General features: G+C 41.9%; 1 protein-coding gene across 2 annotated transcripts in view; it reads right to left on the bottom strand.

The window, feature by feature from the left end:
• Positions 1-27830, bottom strand: part of ksr2 (kinase suppressor of ras 2) — a 490636-nt gene that overhangs the window by 344833 nt on the left and 117973 nt on the right. For both annotated transcript variants that reach the window (XR_010977280.1, XM_068055178.1), the window contains exons 2-3: positions 23018-23158; positions 10553-10703 (exon numbers count right to left, since the gene is read on the bottom strand). Coding sequence is in view for 1 of the 2 variants with exons in the window: in XM_068055178.1 (XP_067911279.1) it covers positions 10553-10703; positions 23018-23158 (292 nt within the window). In the remaining variant the exon portion in view is untranslated. The remainder of the gene's footprint in view (positions 1-10552; positions 10704-23017; positions 23159-27830) is intronic.

The following is a 27830-nucleotide window of genomic DNA, read 5'->3' as shown; positions in this document are numbered from 1 at the left end:
AAGAAATAGCAGGACATTTAGAAAAACATAATGCAATCAAACAGAGTCAACATGGTTTTACGAAAGGGAAATCATGTTTGACAAATTTGTTAGAGTTCTTTGATGATATAACAAGCAGAGTAGATAAAGGGGAACCGGTAGATGTTGTGTATTTGGATTTTCAGAAGGCTTTTGATAAGGAGCCACATAAAAGGTTATTGCACAAAATAAGAGCTCAGGGTATTGAGGGTAATGTGTTGGCATGGATTGAGGATTGGCTAACACACAGAAGACAGAGAGTTGGGATTAATGGGTCTTTTTCAGGTTGGAGAACCGTAACTAGTTGGGTGCCACAAGGATCGGTCCTAGGGCCTCAACCATTTACTATCTATATTAATGACTTGGAGGAGGGGGCAGAGTGTAGTGTATCCAAATTTGCTGATGATACAAAAATAGGTGGAAATGCATGTTGTGATGAGGATGCAAAGAATCTGCAAAGGGATATAGATAGGTTATGTGAGTGGGCAAAAACTTGGCAGATGGAGTTCAATGTGGGAAGTCATCCACTTTGGTAGGAAGAATGAAAAGGCAGATTATTATTTAGATGGAGAAAGACTACAAAATACTGTAGTACAGAGGGATCTGGGTGTTCTTGTACATGAAACACAAAACATGCAGGTGCAGCAAGTAATTAGGAAGGCAAATGGAATGTTGGCCTTTATTGCTAGGGGGGTAGAGTTTAAAAATAGGGAAGTCTTGTTACAACTGTACAGGGTGTTGGTGAGGCCACACCTGGAGTACTGTGTACAGTTTGGGTCCCCGTATTTAAGGAAGGATATACTAGCATTGGAGGCAGTTCAGAAAAGGTTCACGAGGCTGATTCCTGGGATAAAGAGGTTATCTTATCAAGAACGGCTAAACAGGTTAGGCCTTTATTAATTGGAATTTAGAAGAATGAGAGGTGATCTTATTGAAACATATAAGATTCAAAGGGGGCTCGACAGGGTAGATGTTGAGAATATGTTTCCACTGGTGGGGGAATCTCGAACTAGGGGACATAGTTACAGAATAAGGGGTCACACATTTAAAACAGAGATGTGAAGGAATTTCTTTTCTCAGTGAGTGGTGAATCTCTGGAATTCTCTACCTCAGAATTGTGGAGGCTAGGTCACTAAATGTATTTAAGGAGGAGATAGACAGATTTTTGAAATATCGGGGAGTCGAGGATTGTGCGGATCAGACCCGAAAGAGGAGTTGAGGCCTGGGACAGATCAGCCATATTCTTATTGAATGGTGGGGCAGGCTTGAGGGGCTGAATGGCCTACTCCTGCTCCTATTTCTTATGTTCTTATGTTCTCTCTGAGATTTGCCTACATATCTGCTCCTCTATCTCTCCCTGACTGTTTGCCCCTTTTTTGTTTTTAAGTTCTACCCATATGGCCTCATTTGAGGAACCTTCTAAGATATCATCCCTCCTTACTGCAGTAATTGACTCCTTGAGCAATAGAGCAATGCCACCTCCTCTTTTACACCACCCCCACCCCCCCCACCCCATCCCCAACATCACGCCTGAAGATTCTATACCCTGGAATATTAAGCTGATGGTCCTGCCCTTCCCTCAACCATGTCTCTGTGATAGCAATCATATCATATTCCCATGTGTTAATCAACATCCTCAATTCTTCTGCCTTACTTGTAAGACTCCTTGCGTTAAAATAGATGCAATCCAGCCTTGCATTATTCAATTGTGCCTTAACAGGTCTATATTTGCTCTGCCTTCCAGACTGACTAATGGATCAGACAAAAGCTCTGCAGTCCTGTCACATCCAGTCTAGAATGGTGGTGGACAATTGAACAACTAACAGGAGAAGGAGGCTCCACAAACATCCTCATCGTTAATGATGGGGGAGCCCAGCACATCAGTGCAAAAGAAAAGGCTGAATCATTTGTAACAATCATCAGCCAGAGTGGACAATCCATTCCGGCCTCCTCCTGAGGTTCCCAGCATCATAGATGCCAGTCTTCAGTCAATTCAATTTACTCTGTGACATCAAGAAACAGCGGAAGGCACTGGATACAGGCTATGGGCCCTGACAACATACCTGGTAGTAGTACTGAAGACTTATGCTCCAGAACCACCCGTGCCCCTTGTCAAGCTGTTCCAGTACAGCTACAACACTGGCATCTACCCGACAATGTGAAAAGTGCCCAGGTACGCCCTGTCCACAAAAAGCAGGACAAATGCAATCTGGGCAATTACTGCTCCATCAATCTACTCTCAATCATCAGCAAAGTGATGGAAGGTGTCGTTGACAGCGTTATCAAGCGGCACTTACTCAGCAACAATCTATTCACCGATGCTCAGTTTGGGTTCTGCCAGGGCCACTTAACTCCAGACCTCGTTACAACCTTGGTCCAAACATGGACAAAAGAGCTGACTGCAAGAGGTGAGGTGAGAGTGACTGCCCTTGACATCAAGGCAGCATTTGACCAAATGTGGCATCAAGGAGCGAAATGAAGTCAATGGGAATCAGGCAAAAAACTCTCCACTGGTTGGAGTTCTGCCTAGCACAAGGGAGGATGGTTGTGGTTGTTGGAGGCCAAACGTCTAAGCCCAGGACATTTCTGCAGGAGTTACTCAGGGTAGTGTCCTAGGTTCAATCATCTTCAGCTGCTTCAATGACCTTCTCTCCATCATAAACGGGGATGTTCGCTGGTGATTGCAGAGTGTTCAGTACCATTCGCGACTTCTCAGATACTGAAGCAGTTCATGTCCCTATGTAGCAAGACCTGGACAACATTCAGGCTTGGACTGACAAGTGGTAAGTAACATTCGCATCACACAATTGTCAGGCAATGGCCATCTCCAACAAGAGGGAATATAACCATCTCCCTTTGACATTCAACTTCATTACCATCGCTGAATTCCTCACTATCAACATCCAGGGGGTTACCATTAACCAGACACTTAACTGGATCAGCCGTATAAATAATGTGGCTACAAGAACAGGTTAGCGGCTGGGAATTCAGTGGTGAGTAACTCACCTCCTGACTCCCCAAAGCCTGTCCACTATCTACACGGCACAAGTCAGGAGTGTCATGGCAACTCTCCATTTGCCTGGATGAGTGCAGCTCCAACACTCAAGAAGCTCGACACCATCTAGAACAAAGCAGCCCGTTTGATCAGCACCCGATCCACCATCTTAAACTTTCACTCTCTCCACCATCAGCGCGCAGTGGCAGCAGTGTGTACCATATACAGGATGCACTGCAGCAACTCCTTCGGCAGTATCTTCCAAACCCACTATCTCTATCACTTAGAAGGACAAGGGCAGCAGACGCATCAGAACACCACCACCTGCAAGTTCCCCTCCAAGCCACACACCATCCCGACCTGGAACTGAACGTTGTTCCTTTCTTGTCGTTGGGTCAAAATCCTGGAACTCCCTTCCTAACAGCACTGTGGGTGTACCTACACCAATGGACTGCAGCAGTTCAAGAAGACAGCTCACCACCACCTTCTCAAGGGAAATTATGGATGGGTAACAAATGCTGGTCTTGCCAGCGATGCTCACTTCCCATGAAAGAATTTTTAAAAACCTGCCTTTAGAGTCACTTCTCATTCAAGCTGTAACAGCGATCAGCAATGCAATATTAAATTCAGAAATTAGATATATATTTAAATAATTGAACACAATATCTAACCCGTTGACCATTGGTGCACCGTGGATGAGGTATATATTATCTACAGAATGTACTGCTGTATCTCACGAAGCTTGCTTTATAACATCTCCCAGCCACAACATCTCCTGTCAAGAAAGACAGCAGCAGTGTTATGGTAACACGACCACCCACAAACTTTCCTTCAAGTCACACACCAATCTAACTGGAACATACACCACCATTCCTTCATTGTCACTGGGTCAAAACCCTGGAATTTGCTACCTAACACCATTGTGGGGATTACCATCACAAGAACTGCAGTAGTTCAAGTAGAAGGTTGACTATCACCTTTGCAGGGAAACCAGGGGTGGGTAATGAATGTGGTCTTGCTAACAGCAGCCATGTCCCAAGAACAAATAATGAAAAGTATAGTTGGAAGTATAAACGGATCATGAGGGAGGTGGATAAACAGGGATGGTGTGTATAAAACAAGTCAGCCCAGATGGTGGGAGAGAGATGACACAACCTGTCCAACCATCATAAATCATGTGTTTCACAATCGCCATCAGTAACTCTGAGTCCCTTTTTATTTCTGCATGTGTCTCTCTATTGCTCTCTGATTTTCTCTCTTTACACACATCATAAAATAATTATATATTCTGCAGCTCATATGTCTGGAACCCCCTAGAAAAAAATATGCATAACTTACAGTATATCCAGTTCTAAAATTGCTACTACACCAGTGTTAATTTTAGAATAGAAAAAAAGCAATATGAGAACTTAGAGAGACAAAGGAACATGGATCAGAAAGCAGTAAGTCAGGTGGCCTGATTGGCCTTTTTATGGGCCATGTTTTTTTTTCTGTTCTCTACTTTTTTGCTGAAATTACTGAAGGGATGAAGATATACTCTTGCTTCTTATGTTCTCAGCCACAACATATTGGAGCACAGCATTTTCTCTGATTGCTAATGTAAGGGTATAAAACTGGAACTGACTTCACAGTTGCAAACAGAGGAAAATATATACCCATTTGATCTCTAGCACAGAGTTTGTTCTCATCTGTCAACTGTGGAAAACCCATCAATAAAACAAGATTCATTGTGCACACAACTAACTATTCATCATATTCTAATTTGAGAAAATATAGCATTAAGAGAACTTGTCTACAGCCACAGTGAAAAATTGGATGTGAATGCACAGAGGAAATTAAAAACATTGTAATTGAGGGAGAATGCTAATGTGTACGCATTAAACACTAACATGCTAGGACAGGGACAAGTAGGTCTCAGATGCTTGATATGTACAGTTTGTTCCAACCACTTGCATCATCCCCTGACATATAAAGAAAAGTCCTTTTCAACTGCATCTTGATCCCCTGCTGCTCCCAGTAATCATTCCTTGGTGAAATGGTGAACATGTGGACTGCCTTTGTTAATGTTTCCCTGTTAACCACCTGATATAGGATGCACCAACAGCTCCTCGGTGAGTTTTATTCAGATAGTCCTTCCTTTTATAAATTGCCTGGGCTCCTCTCAACATCTCTTCCTCTTGTTGTGTGGAGAAATCACAAGTATAAACCACCATCAGTCCTCGAATCAGTGTATAGGAGAACCCATAATCAATGCCTGTGTTTAAAACTGCATGTTCCTTCTCGTTTTTATTAAAACTTTTAGCCATTTCAACTGAGGGAGTAAGTGTGATAAGGTGAATTATAGCTTTGTGTGCCCATCTTTGCTATACCGCTTTGAACTAAGCCAGACTTGAGACCAAACTCTGCTCCCTTGAGTGTATAAGTGGTTCTAAGTAAAATGAGACAGCTTTTGTCCCAGCTCTTAATAATTTCTAATGACCTCTCAAGGTGCGATTGCCAATTTATTGCCCATTTGTGGTGAATCAAGACATAGTTTTGTGCTGTGGATCAGTGTCCAAACGAACTGAGCTGAGATTTATTCAGTCTCATTTTGCTTAGCAGCTTACTGTTAACAGTGTGAGAAGCTATAATCTCATCATTCTAGCTATGTACACATCATGCATTAATAAGAAAAATAATTACAGATAAATAACAAAGTACAGGTAGCATGACAAGTGGCTATTCTGGTGCATATAATTTGCCTGAAATTTCTCTCAACAGTTCTTGGGAAAAAATATTAGTATTCAACAATCCAGAGTAACTCTCTAAATGTGTGATGTAAGTTCTTTTAATGCAAAGTACACATTTTGGACAAGACTTTTTGATCATGTAAACTAGGAGGTCTGTCTATAATAGAATTGATCAGTACTGTCAACAAATTGTCCTGAGATAACTTCTAATAAGCTGGAGTCAAAAATGGCCAACTTATGAAATATGTATTTCTGACATTTGTTTTCATGGTCTCTGTGCTTTCTACCAAATCTCAGATATCATAGGAAATATCAATCAACAATGGGTTTTATTTTAAACAGCTAGCTAGTTTCAAATTCTCACCCACCCATGGCAATTTTCAACCTCCACCCCCAACAAAAATAAATTGAATCCAAGAGAAAAGGACACAAAAGGCTTTCTGTGACAGAACTCTGCAGAGCTCTTTACATTTTCACATTCCAAACCATGCCAAATTTTGCTTCTGCAGTTTGGAATTTGCTAAAAGGGCAGAGAAAGGTTCCAGTTGGAAAGCTACCACCAGCACAGATGCAAACAGTCCAAATGTCTTCCTTCTGTGCCATAGCATTTTATAATTTCCGGACTATTTTAAATCAATACCATTTAAAATGCAATGTCAATGTTAATTCATAAGATATTTGTTCAGATATTTAACAACAATACTAAAGGTGTAGATGTTCCAGGGATTTCGGCTTGCAGCTGTCAATTCAATCACACCAAAACAATCCCTGCATGGTAGTGACCTCAATATAGGTACTTGTCTCTTCATTATTACCCAAGAAACTGATTTTTTTTTTACTATTTAAATGAACAGCGTCACAGTACTAGGCAGTTTTCAAGTTGGTTCAGTTTCTCAGATGCCAAAAGCAGCTAACATTAAATTCTCAGCAGCAAAACCACCATCCTATCTATTATTTTTGCTGAGTGGCAAGTGCTAAACTGCTGGGGCATTGAATGAAGTGGGTGGACTGATGTCAGTGATTTCCCTGAACTGTGAGGCTCCTGATTGCTGCCAAGCATTTCCCCAAAGGGAAGAATGGAGAAAATAAATTAGAGAGTCACTGTCAGTCACTCCAATGTACCTTTTTGGAACCAGTTTCAGAGTAAAAGAAAAAGACTTACATTTATATAGCACCTTTCACAGGACCACAGGATGTCCCAAAGCACTTTATAGGTGTCCTTTTGAAGTGTAGTCACTGTGTAATGTAGGAAATGTCGCAATCAATTTGCTCACAGCAAGCTCCCACAAACAGCAATGTGATAATGACCTGATAATCTATTTCTGTGGTGTTAATTGAATGGTAATTATTGGCTAGGACACCAAGGATAACTCTCTTGCTCTTCTTCGAAAGAGTGCCATAGGATCTTTGATGTCCACCTGAAAGGGCAGGTGGGGCCTCAGTTACCTGTCTCATCCAAAAGACGGCACCTCCAACCGTGCAGCACTCCCTCAGACTGGAGTATCAGTCTAGATTTTTGTGTTCAAGTCCTGGAGTGGGACTAAAAACAACAATCTTGTGTCGCAGAGATAAGAGTGCTACCACTTAACTGTCTGCTGAGATGGAAAAACTGAAGGAAAGGGAGGTGCTCAAAAAATCTGGCATGCAACTCTTACCATGTCTCGACAGCAACAAATTGTCAAGACTTTGATTTTTGACAATAGCTTTACGTTATTGAGTTTACAGGATAGCTGATTAAAATCTAACACCTCACAATATGTTAATGCCCCTGTCTTGGATAAACCTCAAAAGCTACACAATATGAGACACAGGGGGTGTATTTTGAAGATACTCTCCCTCGCCTGCCGTTTTGCTTGTTTTGTTGAATACACAAGAGATAATCCAATCAGTAAAGGAACTGCTGCCCTCCGCTGGTGAAAAAAACACCTTAAAATAAACAAAATTACACTTTAAAGGTGGTTCAATACAATGGGGTAGTTTTTGACTGTGTGCTAGTGTAAACTGGGTGTTAGTGAATTGGGAGAGATGTAAAATGGGCTGTTTTACACAATTGCTCCAAGTCAAAATCTACCCCGATATGTTGGTCATGATTTATTCTTAAATTCAAAATGTGAAACTATTTTCTCTTCATGTGTAAATATTCCAGCCCCCTTATGTAATAATACATCTTACTTCATATGAGCACATTAGATCCCTTTTAACAAATCTGAGATTACACCAGCTAAGATTCGGTAAGAAAAGTGCGGCAATTCCAAACAGTACGTGAATTTTGTAGCAAACGTACCTACTGAGGAAGTATAAATGGAGGATGGATGCTTATTTTGATTGCATTTCAGAGTTATGTTGACACAGATGTCCCAGAAAAGATTCTGGGTTAATCTTCCGTCTGTGCTGCGTTAGTGAAATCAGGTGGAGTGGCAGTAAAGGGAGTACAATTGGCCTAATTGCTCCAAGTCAGGGAGGGGGGGAAGATCGATAAGGCTTCCCATTCCTGAGCAATACCCAGCAAAACCTGATGGGGTTCAGCTAGCTGACACTGTCTGGAATACATTACACATTAGGAATATTGGGCAAGGCACCCAACGTCTGTGAAACTGTACTCAGCAACATGCCTTCGAGAGCAGAGGCTGAAAAAATTGGTGTAAAATGAGATCTAAAAATAATATCAACCTAAGGATTTAAATTGAAAACTAAAGGTCAGTGCACCCTAAGGGCAGATTTTTTAAAAATATCTTCGTGAACAAGGTAGCGCTTTCTGGAAAGAAATCTTAGGATCTCTTTCTACCCCCTAGTGGTAATATAGCACTTCTGATCCTGCTATCCCTGGCACTGTGGCAGTGGCTGCCCGATATCTGCCACATCTTCTGTCCTTTGAGGGGAAGGGAGAGAGCTTCGTTGGGATGGACGTGGCTGCGCCCTAAAATGCTGAGGCTTCATCAGTGTCTTCTGCAGCCACAGCCATATTACTAGAACTCCTTCAGCATGTCCACTGATACGAATGGAGGCAAACTTTAGCCAGCTATAGGGGCAGCAAAGTCCTTTGCAAAGGCTCTCTGCATCTGATGTCCCAGCATGTTGCAGTCAGGCGTGAAAGAAGTCTAAAACTGCTATAGCAACAGTCTCAGCATCCGCTCGAGACAATCAGACTGGTCTTAAGACGTCCGAAAGCACAGCATTATTTTCACATGTATGCTGATGACACCCAGCTCTACACCACCAACTCTCTCGACTCCTCCACTGTTGCTAAATTATCAGACTGCTTATCTGACATCTAGTACAGGATGAGCAGAAATTTCCTCCAATTAAATATAGGGAAGACTGAAGCCATTGCTTTTGGACCTCGTTCCGAACTCCATTCCCTAGCTGACTCCATTCCTCTCTCTGGCAACAGTCTGAAATTAAGCCAGTCTGTTCGCAATCTTGGAGTCACATTCGACCCTGAGATGAGCTTCCAACCTCATATTCATGCCATCAGTAAGACTGCCTAAAATCTCCTTTACATTGCCCGACTTTGCCCCTGTCTCAGCTCATCTGCTGCTGAAACCCTCATTCACTCCTTTGTTACCTCGAGACTTGACTATTCCAATGCACTCCTGGCTGTCTCCCACATTTTACTCTCTGTAAACCTGAGGTCATCTAAAACTCTGCTGCCCGTGTCTTAACATGCACCAAGTCTTGTTCCCCTATCACTCCTGTGCTCACTGACCTACATTGGCTCTCAGTCAAGTAACGTCTTGATTTTTAAATTCTCATCTTTGTTTGCAAATCCCTCCATGGCCTTCCCTCTGCCTATCTCTGTCATCTCCTCCATCCCCACAACCCTCCAAGATACTGTGCTCCTCTAATTCTGGCCTCTTGTGCATCCCTGCTTTTAATCGCTCCACCATGGGCACACCTTAAATTGCCTAGGCCCTAAGCTCTGGAATACCCTCCCTACACCTCTCCGCCTCTACCTCACTTTCTTCCTTTAAGACACTGCTTAAAACCTACCTCTTTGACTAAGCTTTTGGTCATCTGACCCAATATCTCTTTATGTGGCTTGGTGTCATACTTTATTTTATAATGCTCCTGTGAAGCGCGTTGGGGTGTTTTATGATAAAGGTGCTATTTAAATATAAGTTGTTTTTGTAGGACATCAGTCACTGCAGGATTTATTACAGTCGACCCTAGTGAGTCAGAACACGTCCTTCCTGAGCTGCCCGACGCAGGAATTCAGACCTCAATGGGATCTTGAAAAGAAAGATGCCAGTTCAACATCAATGAGGGTGAAATCCACCTTCAACAGTTACACACCCCAGCCACACCAACCCCCCCAACAGCTACCTTTCCATGGGCTTCAATGCCGGTAGTCCCCAGTACTTTTCCCAAGTGGGCATTCATCTTAAATGAATTTGGACAGTGAATATCAGCAGGCTATTCAACCATGGAGGGCATGGGAACCAAGCCCAAGCCAGTCCCCACCCAAAATCTATCCACATACACTTTCAAGCAGGTGTCACTGAATAGCATTGAGAAGCATTTCCCCTTCCTAGCCCAGGAACACTGATGTCAACTGTAGCAACCCAACCATTGCCCCTGTAAAGATGAGCTAACTTAGGTCAGTATAGCTCAGTGATGCAAGAGACACAGCCTTTACTCATTGTACCATCAGAGAGCTGAGTTAACCATGTCTTAAATCCCCTGCACAATTTTCATATTTATTAAACAAAAAAGTTTTCAGAGCATGTATCTCCCTCTTCCATAAAGTCCAGCCATCTTCAGTGCGCTCACCCTGGCTGCATTGAAGAGTTGCACTACACAGTTTGCTCACCTGATTTATGAACACTTCTTAGGCAGGATAGTGAGGCATTTAATCTGGCACATTCTTCACTATTTGTTCCGTATTTCTTCACCGTTTCGCATACTTCCTCATCGGTCATCTCTAACAGGGCTTCCAGAGTCAGTTGGTCAGGGGTTATGTCCTAAGGGTTTTAACAGAAAGCTTAAATCATAAAGTGTATTGTATGCTTATGATGTTTTAATGCTGTTGTGTTCAACTTTACCTGCCTCAGTTACATAGAATTAAATAGAAATTACAAAATGGAAACAGTTCATACAGGCTAACTAGTCCATGTTGGTGTTTATTGTCCACAGGAACAGTAGTCCTAATCCAATGTACTCACCCTCTTTTCACATTCTTTTATTATCCTTTCCCTCACTCACTGGTGTTATCTATAACGTTAACTACTATTTAACATGTTAACTTCTGGGTAATTGGGAACCCAGCTGTGGCTAATTGAACTTTTAATTAGTAAAAAGAAAGCGAATCCCAGACACAGTTGCTGGGTAAGTGATCACAACACTCAGGCATACACTGTATGGATGTATACTTTAACCTTTTTGTGCACATTTTGGTCAAATGGCAAGATGTGAAGAGTGTGAGTGCTCTATGATCATTATGTATGCTTTACTTCCATGGTTATTGATTATCATGGGGGAAAATGTTGGACTTCAGCACCATGGAAACACCAGCAACGCTGAATGGAGAGGGACCGATGCCATTGTAGTCAGCTCACCCAATCAGAATCAGAATGAAGCAAACAGTAAATGGAAAAGTCCTGGGGAAAATTGATGTCCAGAGAGATTTGGGTGTTCAGGTCCACTGTTCCCTGAAGGTGGCAACGCAGGTAAATAGAGTGGTCAAGAAGGCATACGGCATGCTTTCCTTCATCGGACGGGGCATTGAGTACAAGAGTTGGCAGGTCATGTTACAGTTGTATAGGACTTTGGTTCGGCCACATTTGGAATACTGCGTACAGTTCTGGTCGCCACATTATCAAAAGGATGTGGATGCTTTGGAGAGGGTGCAGAGGAGGTTCACCAGGATGTTGCCTGGTATGGAGGGCACTAGCTATGAAGAGAGGTTGAGCAGATTAGGATTATTTTCATTAGAAAGACGGAGGTTGAGGGGGGACCTGATTGAGGTGTACAAAATCATGAGAGGTATAGACAGGGTGGATAGCAAGAGGCTTTTTCCCAGAGTGGGGGTTTCAATTACTAGAGGACACGAGTTCAAAGTGAAAGGGGAAAAGTTTAGGGGGGATATGCGTGGAAAGTTCTTTACGCAGAGGGTGGTGGGCAGCTGGAACGCATTGCCAGCGGAGGTGGTAGATGCGGGCACGATGGAGTCTTTTAAGATGTATCTAGACAGATACATGAATGGGCAGGAAGAAAAGAGATACAGAACCTTAGAAAATAGGCGACATGTTTAGAGAGAGGATCTGGATCGGCGCAGGCTTGGAGGGCCGAAGGGCCTGTTCCTGTGCTGTAATTATCTTTGTTCTTTGTTCTTTGTTCAAACGATGATGAGAGGCTCCAACAGGGCATGTTATGGCAAAGGACAAGCAGCATCCAATCACATTCTGGATGGAGAGCGTGGATGGGGTTTGGATGGAGGGTGGGTCTGGATAGAGGGTGGGATCTAGATGGCGGGCAGGGGTGGGGTCTGGATGGAAGGTGGGGTCTAGATGGAATGCAGGGGTGGGGTCTAGATTATTTTTATTTTTAAGTGCTGACATGGGAGTAGTTTTTCAACTTGTTGCCTGGGCATAAAACTAGTGTTTTGAATTGACTGGTCATGAGAGAAACTGTCTGATTATCAGCTCCACTGAAATCAATGGAAATAAAAATGAAGGACTTTATTTGATGGTCTCTGCTTCAGTCACTGACTTCAGTAGTGCATCCACTGCCTCACAACCCTTTGTGGAAAACTTTTTTTTGCCTGCTCACTGTCCTAAATCTCTTACATTTAATCTTATATCTGCATTCCTTTCATACTGGACCCCTCAACCACTGGAAACAGACTGTTTCCATTTCCCCTGTCAAGTCCCTGTGCTATTGTCCACACACAAATGGCCAATTCCAGCCTCCTAGAGAGCACAGATCAATACTGCACAGGTACAGGTAATGTATATTCTGCGACATGCAGCTATTTCTGGGCTTGCAAAACAGTGCTCCAAGTTTCTGAGGAAGCCCAGCATGTGTTCACATATACTGTATATCTAATAGTAACATAAGATCATAGAAACAGGAGTAGGACAGTCAGTCCCTTGAGCCTGTTCTGCCATTCAATTAGATCACAGCTGATTTGTATATTGACTCCATCTATCTGCCTTGGTTTTGTAACCCTCAATAACCTCACCTAACAAATTCTATCTGACTTAGTTTTCAAATTTTCAATTGACCCCCAGCCTCCACAGATTTTGGAGGTGGGGGGGGCGGGGGGAGTTTTCCAGATTTCCACTTTGTATGAAGAAATGCTTCCTGACATCACCCCTGAATGGGCTAGCTCTAATTTTGAGGCTATGCCCCCTTCTTCTGGACTCTCCCACCAGAGGAAATAGGTTCTCACTATCCATTCTATCAATTCCTTTAATCATCTTAAACACCTCAATTAGGTCACCCTTTATCTTTGACAATCAAGGAATGTAAGCCTAGTTCAGGCAACTTGGCCTCATAATTTAACCCTTTTAGCCCCAAGATCATTCTGATGAGTCTGCGCTACACCCTTTTCAAGGCCAATATATCCTTCTGGAGGTGCGGCATCCAGAACTGAATGCTTAACTGAACAGTGTCTGAACCGAGAGGTTAAATTTGAATCATGCCAGTCCATAAGGGTAAAAAGTGATTCAAATTCATATTATGACACTGGCAGGAATGTAAATTTGACAGATAATGGGGTTTTTCATCCAATTTTATTTTAAAAGAAAATTTGCTATATTTTCCTATCTCAGATTGAACCAGACTCTTTGCGACCTTGGTGTTCTATGTGACCCGAAGATGAGCTTCTGACCCATATCAGTTCTATCAGAAAGATCACCTACTTCCACAGTCATAATACTGTCTGCCTCCACCAGTGCCTCAGCCCATGTGTTGCTGAAACTCTCATTCATGCCTTAGTCACCTGAGAGTTAACTGTTCAAATGCCCTCCTGTATGGTATCTCATCCACCACACTCTAAACTTCAGCTCATCGCAAAACTCTGTTGCCTGTATCTTATCCCATGTCATCTCCTATTCACTGGTCACTCCAGTTCTTGCTGACCTGCATTGACCTGAACTGACTCTGGACACTTGGGCAGCCCCCTCCCTTTGTTCCAACAGTGGTGAGGGTGGGGTGGGGGGGGGGGGGGGATTTGTGCCATCAGCTAGGCCCTACACTTTGCTCCAACTCTCCAGCTTCCTCTCTTCCTTTAAGATCCTTCATAAAGCCCATTTCTTCAATCGAGCTTTTATTCAACCCTCCTTATATTTCTTTCTGCAGTTCGGTGTCCATTTCTGCCCATTTACAGCTCTGTGAAGCATCTTGTCACTTTTTCTATGTCAAAGGTGCTAAATAAATGCAAGTTGTTGCTGTTTTTTTAAGCTCTAGGCTTAAGCTCTCATTGCTGACAAGATTTGAATGCTAACAGAATTGCATTATCCTGTTTTATCCTATAGGATAAAAGAGTGAGGGTGATCTGATCGAGATATTTAAAATGTTAAAATGATTTGACAGGGTAGATACAGAGATACTATTTCTTCAGACAAGGGAATCAAGAACAAAGGGATATAATCTTAAAAATTAGAGCCAGGTCATTTAGGAGGGAAATCAGGAAGTGTTTTTCACATAAAGGATCAAAGAAATATGGAATTCTCTCAACAACAACAACTTGTATTTATATAGCACTTCTAACATAGTAAAACATCCCAAAACACTTCACAGGAGCGTTATCAAACAAAAGCCTGTGACCAGTGGTGTAATCTCCAGCCAAGTGCTGGAAAATGGGATTAGAATAGTTAGGTGCTTGATGGCCGGCGTGGACATGATGGGCCAAAGGGTCTGTTTCTGTGCTGTATAACTCTATGACTCTAAAATTTGACAACAAGCTAAGTAAGGAGACATTATGGCAGATGACCAAAAGCTTGGTCAAAGAGGTAAGTTTTAAGGAGCATCTTAAAGGAGGAAAGAGAGGTGGTGAGATTTATGGAGGGAATTCTAGAAATTAGGGCCTTGGCAGCTGAAAGCATAGCTACCAATGGTGGAGCGATTCAAATCGGAGATGCTCAAGAGCAAGAATTGGAGGAGTGCAGATATTTCAGAGGGTTGTGGAGCTGGAGGAGATTATAGAGATAGGGAGGGGCAAAGCCAGGGAGGGATTTGTAAACAAGTATGAGAATTTTAAAATCAGGTTGTCGCTTAACCGAGAACTAATGTAGGGCAGCAAGCACAGGGGTGAGGAGACACTGAAGGGTAGAATGTGGGAGACCAGCCAGGAATGCGTTGGAATAGTTAAATTTAGCAGTAACAGAGGCAAGGATGAGGGTTTCAACAACAGATGAGCTGAGGCAGGGCAGAGTCGGCCAACATTACAGAGCTAGAAGTAGGTGGTCTTAGTGACGTGCAGATATGTGGTCGGAAGTAAAGCCTGGTTACCCGACTCGAACTCGACCAACCCAACTACATGTGTTGGTTCAGGTCAGGTCGGGTCTGTATTCGGTGTCCAGCATTCGGGTTCTAGTCGGGTCGGGCTGGACTGTACTGTTTTGCTTTGCATTGTTTTTGTTTTAGTCTATGATCTTTTTCTGTTTCAAAAATATGTTTGTTATTTTGGGGTCGGGTTGGGTATTTAAAAAAAATTAAAGGACTGAGTCCCGGGTCGGGTTCGGGTTGGCTGTTGTTGGGTCGGGTTTTAATTTTATGCCCGAGCCAGGCTTTAGTTGGAAGCTTATTTTGGGGTCAAATATTACGCCAAGGTTGCAAACAGTGGTTCAGACTCAAATAGTTGCCAGGGAGAGGGCTGGAGTGGATGACTAGGGAAGAGAGTTTATGGTGGGGACCGAACACAGTGGCAGGGCTGAGAGAGATGGTGAGGTAGAGCTCAGCATCATCAGCATACATGTGGAAACTGATGCTGTTCTCGGATGATGTCACCAAGAGGCAGCATGTGGATGAGAAATTTCCTCAAAAGAATGTGGATGCTGGGACAATCGGAGTTTTCACGACTGAGATCACTAGATTTTTGTTAGGTAAGGGTATCAAAGAATACAGAGCTAAAGTGGGTAAATGGAGTTGAGGTACAGATCAGCTATAGTCTAAATGAACGGTGGAGCAGACTCAAGAGGCTGAATAGCCTACTCCTGTTCCTATGTTTCTACAGGAATGCTGACATCAGATAGACAGGAGTGTTGGAAATAGAGCAATGCAAAAATCAGTGCTACTTATTTTTTGCAGTAGAATTGTGACATTACTGACTCTGAACCAACAGTGCTCCTTCAAGCAAAAATGAAATTCCGAAAGGGTTTGTACTCATTGTGGTTATATTATAGAGAAACAATGGATCAGCTATTGAGCAGAACTTTTTGATGTTGTGAAACAATAAGAAACAAACTAACAGATCTCTATCCAGGTCAGGCACACATTCAGTTTTCAGATTAATACTGCCCTCTGCTGGATAAAGTAATATTTATAAAATTCAAACAAGGCATGTACATCTGAATTATACAAAAAAATCAAATGTTCTGAGTAATTACAGATAATAAGCTAAATGTTCCAGTGCTAAGAACTGTACCTCTATTAATCTGTCACCAATTTGAAATTCATTAGATTAAAGATTGGTGTGGATTGCAAAAAATAAAGATATCATCAGGATATAAAAGAGCTGAGACCCGAGGCCCAAGAGCAGCAACAACTATGACAGTGGGACCACAAGCAAGAGGCAGGGATATGAAGAGAGGAGACCCGAGTCCTGAGAGCAGCAGCAGCGGGGAGTGTGGGACCAGAGACAAGAGACCGAGATATAATGAGCAGAGACCGGAGGCCTGAGAGCAGCAGCAGCAGCGAGAGGCTGGACCAGAGTTGAGGAGGAAGAAAAAAAAAATCAGGGAATGAGGTCACAAGACAGCAGGTAGGTGATTAGTTGGTAAGTAATACAGCATTTTTATTTGTCACTCAGAGCTTTGGCAGTTGTATAAAATAGCAGCTGGGGAACTATATCTATTATTTTGTTGAATCAGAGAGCACAGAGATAAGGAGCATGGCCCTGAAGGAGTTCGGGGTGGAACAGAAGAGTGGCTGGAACCCATAGGGAGCACAAGCATGAAGGGGTGAGGTAAAATAAACTAAGTGACGTTAGCACAAGTAAAGGTACTTATTGGCGAGCTGCTGGTGAGTTTTTAAAAAAATAAGTCTTGAATAAGTCTGTATTTCTGTAAAGTTTAGTTAGCCTAATAAATCAAGACATGGCAGGGCACCACAGCCCAGTGGAGTGCACATCCTGTTCCATGTAGAACTCCAGGACAGTTCTCATGTCCTGGACAACCACGTGTGCAGGAAGTGTTGTCAGCTGGAGGAGCTCAAGCTCTGGGTTTCAGAGATTGAGGATTGAGCAGTAGCTGGCATCACTGCAGTGCTTCTGTGAGGCTAAGAGCTACATGGATAGCACGTTTCTGGATGTGGTCGCAGCACAGCTGAAGGATGTGTAGACAGAGAGGGAATGGGTGACCACCAGACTGTCAAGCAGAACCAGCCAGGAGATGCAGGGGCCCCATGAGTGCATCTCACTCTCCAACTGGTATTCAGTTCTGAATACTGCTGAGGACGATGGTTCCTATGGGAATGGCTGGCTCAGCTGTATAAGGGGGGAGGAGGGAGGTCAGGAAAACAATAGTGATGCTACTACTGCTGCTAGTAACTACTCCTACCAGGAGATCTGCTGTCATGGTATGTCACTCTCATCTATCTTGCGCCATCTTCACACATCCACTGTCGCTCATTTTCAACCGCTCTGTGACATCCATCATCCTACTACCCCCAGGTTGACCCCTCTTTCTGCTGCCCTCCAAGTTGCCCTCTGAAGAGATCTCTGTAGCTTTTCAGCTCTGATCAAATGGTCGAAATACTGACATTTTCTTTTCTGAATCTCACTTTTTAGAGTTCCTTTTGCTCTTACAATTTCAAGCACCTCTTCATTTGCCTTATGATCTGCATAAGGAATTTTAAGCATATGTCTTAGCATCCACATTTCAAAGACCTCTGTTTTCTTCCAAAGATCTTTACATTTGTTGTCCAGGTTTCTGATGCATACAGGAAAGTGGATAGGATGTAGCATCTTATGAGTTTTTCCTTGTTAAAAACTTGAGCTTTCTTGTTGTTAACACATCCTTCGTCTTCACAAAATTACTTCTGGCTATCTCTGTCTTTCTTCTAACTTCAGCATCGTATCTACCATCTCCTGTTATCATTTGTCCTAAATAGACAAACTTATCTACTTGTTCCAGTGTGACACCATGCACTTCAATCTTCACACTGGTCTCTTCTAACGTATTCCTTCTAACTTTCATTGTTTTTGTCTTTTTGGTGTTCATACTCAATCCATATTCTAAACTTCTAGATGTTACTTGATCAATAGTGTTACAGTCAAGTGAGGAGAGGTCGAAGGGTGTCCCTCTTTTCCCTCTCTTTGTTTGACCACAACAGGTTTAATTCTTTCTTAAAGTGGATGTACCAGCCAATTAAGTCAGTGTTTGATAACTTACTTGCTACGATCATAACAAGAACCAATCAGACAGGTTTTCTTGAGTTAACAAAGAGAGAGGTTAACTTTATTGTACCTAAACTGAACTAATAAAAATGATAAACAATGTGCCAACTTTCACTCACACACACCCTCTGGAGGTTTACACACACACACGCAAATAGGTTACAGAGTGGGGAAAGGTAGATTGGTTGAGTTAGAGTCCATAGAAAAAAAAGGTATACATTCTGTGGCGTTTGGTGATTTGGCTGGCTTCTAGCTGAATTCGGTGGTCCTGAGGCTTTTAGTTTGAAGGGTAGATGATTGGTTCGGTGGGTCTCTTGGAGACAGCCATACGGATGATTTCCTCCAATGGGGTTTCTGATTGTAGCTAGAGTATACAAAGCTGGTCAGTCAACAGGCAGGATTTGAAAGCTTTCAAGCTGGAATGGAGACAGAGAGAGAGAGGAAGAGAACCCCATTTGGGTCTTCACATTTCAGAGTCCAGTTGCTTCTCCTCTCTCTGCTGCAGAAAGACTAGCTTAAAACCACAGATGGGGAGGTGATTGTCACATGACAGTCACCAAACATAGCAGTTAGCAGTATTTCTCTCTTGCTAAAAAGAACAGGTAGTTCCTTTAAACTTCCTGGGTCTTGATTCTTGCTGGGACAGGAGCAGACATTTCGTCTCCCTCCTCACAAGCATTGCAGTGTAGGATACAGTGTTGCAAATTAGGTAACCAACTTAAGCTACCAGCAAAATCATCCTTTTAGCTGGTCGTTTTAAAATGTCTTTTAAAAAAATAAATTCAGATCTCTGGTTAGTGGATTAAAGAAAATTATCATGCAACAAAGCACATTGGCCTAACAATAGTGGTAGCGGATTCTATAGCTAGAGGAGCAGACAGGTGTTTCTGTGGCCACATATATGACTCCAGGATGATATGTTGCCTCCCTGGTGCCAGAGCCCAGGACGTCACTGAGTCGTTGCTGTAGAGCATTCTGTTGGGGCGGGGGGGGGGGGGGGGGTGGTGGGGGGGGGGGAGCGGGTGATCAGTCAGAGATCATGATTCATATTGTTACCAATGACATAGGTGGAAAGAGGGATGAGGTCCTGCAGGCAGATTTCAGGAAACTAGGAAAGGAATTAAAAAATAGCACCTGAATAGTGGTAACCTCTGGACTACTTCTGGTGTCACATGCAGATGAATACGGAAATAGGAGGAAACAGCAGTTGAATGTGTGGCTGGAGAGATGGTGCAAGAGGGAGAGCTTTAGATTTCTGGAGTATTGGGACCGGCTTTAGGGGAGGTAGGACCTGTACAATCCGGCAGGTTACACCTCATGGGGGCCGAGACCAATATCTTGGCGGAGAGGTTTGCTAGTGTTTTTGGACATGGTTTAAACTAGCTTGGCAAGGGGATGGGAACCTGAGCATAGATTTAGAAGGAAGAGAAGCAAAGCTGGAAATAGAAGGCAGAAAATTAGTAAGAGAGGGCGGAAGGTCAAGGAAACAAAGAAGAAAGTAGATAACAAAGGAATTGTTCAGTGATTCATGCTATATATGTGAATGCAAGGAGTCTAGTGAATACGGCAGAGGAGCTGAGGGCACAGATAGACATTTGGAAGTATATCTGCAAGATATTAATATTAGTAAAAAAAAGTACTCGAGTATTGCTGAAGATAGAGACATGTTGTCGAAGCTTTTCATCTTGCACTCTTCAGGACACCTGCAAGAATACCAATGTAAGGGAAAACAACAACTTTATACCGTATGAGAAGAGAGTGCTGATTGGTTGGCAAGTGAACTCTGAGTAGTAAAAGCGTTGCCATGGAGAATGCACCCATTTATGGTGACTGACAGTTAACTGCCAAGCTTGGACCCCAGCTATTCACAATCTATAATGATTTGGATGTGGGGATTCAAAGTAATATTTTCAAGTTTGCAGGTAACACAAAACTAGGTGGAAGTGGAAGTTGTGAGGAGGATGCAAAGACACTTCAAGGAGATTTGGAGAGGCTAAGTGAGTGGGCAAAATTTTGCCAGGTGAAATACAATGTGTAGAAATGGGAGGTAGGAAAAACTCCACTTTGGTAGGAAAAACATAAATACAGAATATTTCTTAAATGGTAAGAGGTTGGGAAGTGTTGAACTTCAAAGGGACTTGGGTGTCCTTGTTCATGAGTCACTAAAAGCTAACATGCAGGTACAACAGGCAATTAAGAAGGCAAATGATATGTTGGCCTTTATTACAAGAGGATTTGAGTATAGGAATAAAGATGACTTACTGAAATTATATAGACCCTGAGTGAGTCCGCACCTGGAGTATTGTGTGCAGTTTTGGTCTCCTTACCTAAGGAAAGATATACTTGCCATAGAGGGGATGCAATGAAGGTTGACCAAACATGTTGCTGTGCTAAACTTTACACCCTTTTTTAAACAAGGGTATAACATTTGCAATTCTCCCATCCTCTGACAGCACCCCTGAATCTAGGAAAGACTGAAAAGCTATGGCCAGTGCCTCTACGATTTCCACTCTCACTTCCCTCAGTATCCTTGTATAAATCTCATCCTGTCCTGGTGCCTTATCAATACTAAGTACAGCTAGCCTATCCAATACCTTCTCCATATCAATTTTAAACCCTTCAAGTGTCTGAATTTCCTCCTCTTTCACCATGACCTGCACAGCATCTTCTTGTTTGATAAAGACAGATGCAAAGTATTCATTTAATACTTCAGCCATGAGCCCTGCCTCCATGTAAAATCCCCTTTTTGGGCCCTAATCGGCCCCACTCCTCCTTTCACTACCCTTTTACTATTTGTATGTGCAAAGAAGACTTTTGGATTCCTTTTTATATTAGCTGCCAGTATCTTTTCATACTTTTTCTTTGCTCCTCTTATTCACTTTCTCACTTCCTCTCTGAACCTTCTATATACCGCCTGGTTCTTGGTTGTATTATTCACCTGACATCTGTCATAAGCACAATTTTTCTTCTTCATCTTTATCTCTATCTCTTTCATCGTCCAGGGAGCTCTGGATTTGTTTGCCCTACCTTTCCCCTTCATGGGGATATACCTTGACTGTGCCCAAACTTTCTCTTCTTTAAAGATAGTCCATTCTGTTACCGTTTTGCCTGCTAACCTTTGATTCCAATTTATCTGGATCAGATCCATTCTTACCCCACTGAAGTTGGCTTTCCCTCAGTTCATTATTCTTACTTACTCTGGATTGTTCCTTGTCCTTTTCCATAGCTAACCTAAACCTTATGATACAATGATCACTGTCCCCTCAATGTTCTCCTACTGACACTTGATCCACTTGGCCCACCTCATTCCCAAGAACCAGATCCAGCAATGCCTCCTTCCTCATTGGACTGGAAACATACTGTTGTAGAAAATTCTCCTGAACACACTCTAGAAACTCTTGCCCCTCTCTGCCCTTTACATTACTATGATCCCAGTCTATATGCTAGAAAGAACATCAAATGAAGCCATGTGGCTTGAACTGAGGAACAAAAACGGGGTAATCAAAACTGCTGGGAGTATACTATAGACCCCAAAACAGTCAGAGGGAGATAGAAGAGCAAATATGTAGGCAAATTGCTGAGAAGTGGGGAAACAAAAGAGGAATAAGAGTAGAAGATTTCAACTACCCTAATATTAACTGAGATAAATTCAGTGCAAAAGATATTGAGGGTGCAGAATTCTTAAAATTCAGGGGAACTATTTTTAGCCAGTACATAGCAAGCCCAACAAGAGAAGGTGCAGTCCTGGACTTAGTTTTAGGGAATAAATCTGGACAGGTGGTAGGGGTATCAGTGGGAGAGCATTTTAGTGGTAGTGATCATAATGCAGTTAGATTTAGAGTGGTTATTGAAAAAGATAAAAATAGACCAAGAGTAAATGTTTTAAATCAGGGGAGAGCCAATTTTACTAAGCCGAGATGTGATTTGGCAAAAGTGAACAGGAAACAGCTACTTGAAGGTAAATCAATGTCAGAGCAGTTGGAGGCACTCAAGTAGCAGCTAAGGAGGGTTTGGAGGAAATACGTTTCCACAAAAAAGACAGGACTCATAATTCTAGACCCCGCTGGATGTCAAAGAGCATACAGAGTAGGATAAGGCAAAAAAAAAGCAGGGGTGAAATTAAAAAAGAAATTAGGAAAGCAAAGAGAGGGCACGAAAAAATATTGGCTTTTGTAAATTGCCTTGGGATGTTTTCCTATATTCAAGTACAGACATTTAAACGTATATAAATGTAAGTTGTTGCTGCCGTTGATCAGGAACAGAAACCCTGGCTGTTGTTTCCCTAGCCTAGGGGTGCTAAGGCCACCTGTTGCACCTGACCACCACCCAGGATGAGATCGGCGAACTCAACACAGACCAATTCATTGGGTCTGTGACCTTCCCAGTCTGCTACTGTGAGCAAATCATTCAAAGGCGCTGTTGCAGCAACATTTTTAATTTTACAAAATCTGCGTCTTATAATTGCTTCAGTAACGTGCTTCATATTCATCCAGGTTAAGCGGGGACTCACTTAGCAAATGATATTGAAAAAAACATGTGGAATCAAAAATGCAGAGCAATCTCTCCAAATTCAATCTAAATGACATAAAGGAATGCTGATTAATAAATCCAGTTTGTAGTACATTCAATCCACTAATATCTTAAACAATGCGTCATTCCAAAACTGTTATGAGTTTCTCGGAAAAGATGGTTTTAACTGCTTTGTGCCGGATTTACCTCTATCACTTCTTTGCGGATATTTACAATCCGGAACCAATGCACGAGGTGCGGGAACCCCTCTAGCTCAGCATTCCGCTCCTGCAGAGAAACTTTGCGTTTGCAGGAAAGCTGGCGGCTGAAGTACTTCACAAGTTTACCCTAAAAAAGAAAAAAGCTGTTAGAAAACACCAGTAAGTTAATCTTCTGAAAGAAGGTTATACACAAATCCTTATCAAACACAAAGACAGCAGGTTGGGATCTATTTTTAATCAATAGTGATTGAAACAAAATTATTGGCGTTTGTCACCGCTTTAAAATTTGCTCCCTTTTACGAGTCTGGACAATGAGGTTCAGAAGGCTATTAAAGCATTGTAAGGAAAGGGTTAATCAAACTGTCCTGAAGTCTACTAATATTATACTTCTATTGATTTCTCTATTATATTGTAATAACATTAACCTTTAGCCTTTGCCTGTCAAGCAGAGAAGTTTAAGTCACTTTTATGTACCACTGGGCTATTGAACCAGGGCTGACCCTGTCACAATGGTGAGCTTCAGGATGAAGTAGTAAGAGGTTTTATTAAAGACTGCCAATGAATCATCTGGTAATATTGTGGTAAAGCAGTTAGTTCTGCAAAGGAAAACGTCTGAGTATACGTCATCTTTTTAATGAGAGTTTCTGTAGAAGCACAACATTAACTGGTATGGAATAGTATGAATCAAAGAGAGACTTAGAATTCAAAGTTTCTTTTGGTGGAATTGCAATTATATGCAAAAAGAGTGAAACTATTGATAAAATAATAATAAAGGAGTTGTATATGGAAAAAGAACATGTTAAGTAAAGAAAACTAAAGGTATTGATAAGAGATAAGTTAATGTTAAATCTGAGATAGATAGATTTTTGTTCAGCAAAGATATTAAGGGATATGGGCCAAAGGCAGGTATATGGAGTTAGGCCGCGGATCAGCTATGATCTCATTGAATGGCGGGACAGGCTCGAGGGGCTGAATGGCCCACTCCTGTTCCTATCTTCCTATGTTCCGAATTCATTTTTGTTTATATGGCGTTGTATTTAACTTCCATATGATTACAGAACGTAGAATTGTGTGGATTGTCATGTAAAATGAGTAAGGAAAATGTATAAACAGTGGCTGTATGTAATGTGTATTTGGATTCGTAAAGGCCTAAGTACAGCTCAGAACTCTAACACATTTAAATCCCTAACAAACCATCATTTGGTCTGGTTGTAAAAGCTACTTTTTAAGTGTAGGTTTAAATACTATTGCATGTGCTTCATGCTTAATAAAGCGATGACACCTGATTCTCAATATCTAGACCCTTTGTGAATTTATTGAGCATTAAAACAGGAATTACTGAAAATATAAGCCAGGTGTAGGCACTTCTAAAAGGAGAAAAGAGAGGTTAGTATTTGGGGCACAGAACCTTGTTTTAGATTTCCAGAATTTACGTTTCCCTATCTTGGAAACATAGCTAGGAGATTTCATGAGAAATGAATTGGGAAGTTTAACTGTGGCAAAAAAGTATGAGAGAAAAGTATGACAAAAATATTCAGTGATAGAAATAGTTACAGGATGTAATTACAAATCCTATTGAAACATAGAAGATTCGAAGGGGGCTTGGCAGGGTAGATACTGAGAAGATGTTTCCCCTTGTGGGGAAATCTAGAACTACGGGCACTGTTTCAAAATAAGGGGTCTCCCAGTTCAGACAGAGATCAGGAGGAATTTCCTCTCTCAGAGGACAGTTAATCTTTGGAATTAGCTACCCCAGAGAGCAGTGGAGGCTGGGCCATGGAATATATTCAAGGCTGAGCTAGACAGAGTTCAGATCTACAAGGGAGTAAAGGGTTATGGGAGTTAGCCAGGAAAATGGAGCTAAGGTCACAATCATATCAGCCATGATCTTATTGAATGGCGGAGCAGGCTCGAGGGGCCAAATGGCCTACTCCTGCTCCTATTTCTTAAGTTCTTATGTGTGGCCTGACAGTAAGTATCTGCAAATGTAAGACTGATATAGTAAATCGCAATTTACGGTTTATTAGCCATCTATGAAAAAGTTAGGTAACTAATAATGGGGGAAGTTTGGAAAGGCAGGTCCTAAGATCCAGCAGGACTGAAAAAGAGGTTTTAGAGCTTTGGGAAGATGAGAGTCTTGCAATATTCAGAGTTTCTGCAAATCTGTCAGCTTTAGGGAACAGTAGGACCTAATGGCTTTTTTGGGGAGAGAACCCAGGAGAATAGAATCCAAATGGCTTTAGTCCCTTTTGGATCACCTAGGCCAAAACCACCCCACCATGTGGCCAGCTGCCTCTCAGCCTCCAGACCTATCCTTAGTTCCCTTTTTGCCCTCAGGTACCCATTCCACCACTCTCCCCATAGTCGGCCAGTTTCAGTCTTTATCTGCCTCGTATAAAATTTTTAAGTGTAAATTTTATGCTTTTAAAAATGAATGAGACGGAAAATCACAGGCTGGAGGGGGACTGCGCAATTTTCGAATATGCATCCCCCAGATGCACCACATAGGCAGAAGCAGGATATTTACTACACTATTAGTAGGTTTGCTAATGTACAATCTTTACTAAACAAACCAAAATTACCTCATAAAACATTCATTGTTTATGTAGATTTCAAGTCCTTAGATCTATAAAAATCCTTGAGAGATTTGAATTGAATTAAATAAACTAAATAAAATGAAATATTCTGAATTGAACTGAATAAACAGCAACAAACAGAAGAAATTCATTCTCTATTAAGTGTTTGTTTTCAGAAGGTCATAGTTCAAGCACCACTCCGGAGACAATGCAGCAGAATTTGCTGATAAAATAGCAGAGTTAAGGTTGCATGCCGTTATTAGTGTATAAAAAAAATACAGCAATTTATGCTGAGGAAGAGATATAGTGCGAGTTGGAATGGCCACAAAATGCTAGACGATTTTTACCTCTCTGCTGTTAGCTTTGAGAAAATGGGAACTTGCCGCCAATTTCACCAGTTGTTTCAAGAAATTTCTAAATTTGAAACGTAAGTACAAACTAAATTTGCTGCAGGAGGTTAGGGCTAGTATTTCATGACGTAAGGACTCTTTTGATGTCAAAATGTATGTTTCTGCAATGGCTCTCAACCTCAGAGGCCCAGAAAGGGAACAATTGAAACTTTGGAGTCTCACCCCCTGAGGATAGGAAATGGTTTTGTTAAATGTTAAATTTATTTTTTACTTTTCCATTCTGTCTTTTTTTCTCTTTCTATCCAATCTTTTTTTCCCTGACTTCATTTTTCTTCCGATATCTAATTTGATTTTAATTCACCCGATTTCCTTTTCCACCATTTGCTGTAATCCTTTCTCTATCCTAAAATTCCATTGGTTAAGGAGGTACATAGGTTGCTGGTTCTGTCATTCCTCAAGATCCCAGATGTCCTGGTGATGTCGCTGCAGCGTTATCAGCCCGCATTTCCAAAAATTGATTGTAGCTGAAGGGTGAGGGAAAAAATTCAACTCACAGTGCTCACCATGAGATGCCCCGCTTCAGCAAGTTATTGAAAGATACAAGATTCTGAAGGGCACTAATAGAAAAGCAAAATACTGCAGATGCTGGAAATCTGAAACGAAAACAGATAATGCTGGAAATACTCAGCAGATCAGGCAGCATCTATGGAGAGAAAAACAGAGTTAGTGTTTCAGGTCAATGAAACGTTACCTCTGCTTTTCTCTCCACAGTTGCTGCCTGATATGCTGAGTATTTCCACGATTCTGAAAGGGCTTGACAGGGTAGACACTGAGCTGGGGAATCCAAAACACCCAGGCACTGTCTCAGGATAAGGGGCCGATCAGTTCGGACTGAGATGAGGAGAAATTTCTTCATTCAGAGGATTGTGAATCTTCCATCGTTGAATATATTTAAGGTTGACATAGACAGATTTTTGGTCTCTCAGGGAATTAAGGAACATAGGGAGTGGGTGGAAAAGTGGAGTTGAAGCCAAAGATTAGACATGAATGGCAGAGCAGGCTCAACGGGCCATATGATCTACTCTTGCTCCGATTTTTTAAGTTCTCGACCATAATTTAAGTTGACATTTTGGTGTAATACTGAGGGAGTGCTGCACTGTCAGAAGTGTCATCTTTCAGATGAGACGTTAAATTGAGGGTCATCGGCCCTTTCAGTAATAGATCTTATGGCACTATTTGAAGAACAGCGGGGAAGCTCTTCTGGTGTCCTGAGCAACATGTATCCCTCAATATAACCTAATTATATCAGATACAGTGAGAAATTTTTATTTTGCGAAACTCTGCAATTTACAGAATTGCATACTTACGAAATATGCAATTCAGTGGACATTTGGCCTAGAATTTCCTTGCAGCTGCTTTGTCACCTTAACTTTATTAGAAGCATGTAAACAGGGTTTCTGTTCTACCACCAGCTAAGTTATAGCAGAAAAGCAGGAGCAGCTCTGAGGAAATCCTGAGCCGTGATATTTATGATAAAACTTAACATCAATTGCTCTGAATACTCTGATTTTCTTTTGAATATAAAAATTTTAAAATGCATAGAAGTTACAACAAGGAACCACTCCAACTGATCCAACTAGATTATGTTGGTGTTTAACATCCATGCAAGCAAATAGTTCTAATTAACTCAACCTAATCAAATTGAATTTAAATTGGCTGTGCAAATGGAAGGTTCCATTAAGTTCCACTGGGTGGCAGCATATTAGCTCTACACATCTGCCAAGTTGGATCAAATACTGCACAGCATGCAGAATGTGAACTTAACACTTTGTAGAATCATAGAATGATACAGCACTGAAGGAGCCCATCGTGC

Source organism: Heterodontus francisci, chromosome 23, assembly GCF_036365525.1.
Source record: "Heterodontus francisci isolate sHetFra1 chromosome 23, sHetFra1.hap1, whole genome shotgun sequence".
NCBI lineage: Eukaryota > Metazoa > Chordata > Chondrichthyes > Heterodontiformes > Heterodontidae > Heterodontus > Heterodontus francisci.
The sequence above is the reverse complement of the archived record's forward strand: the minus strand, read 5'-3'. Positions and strand labels throughout refer to the sequence as shown.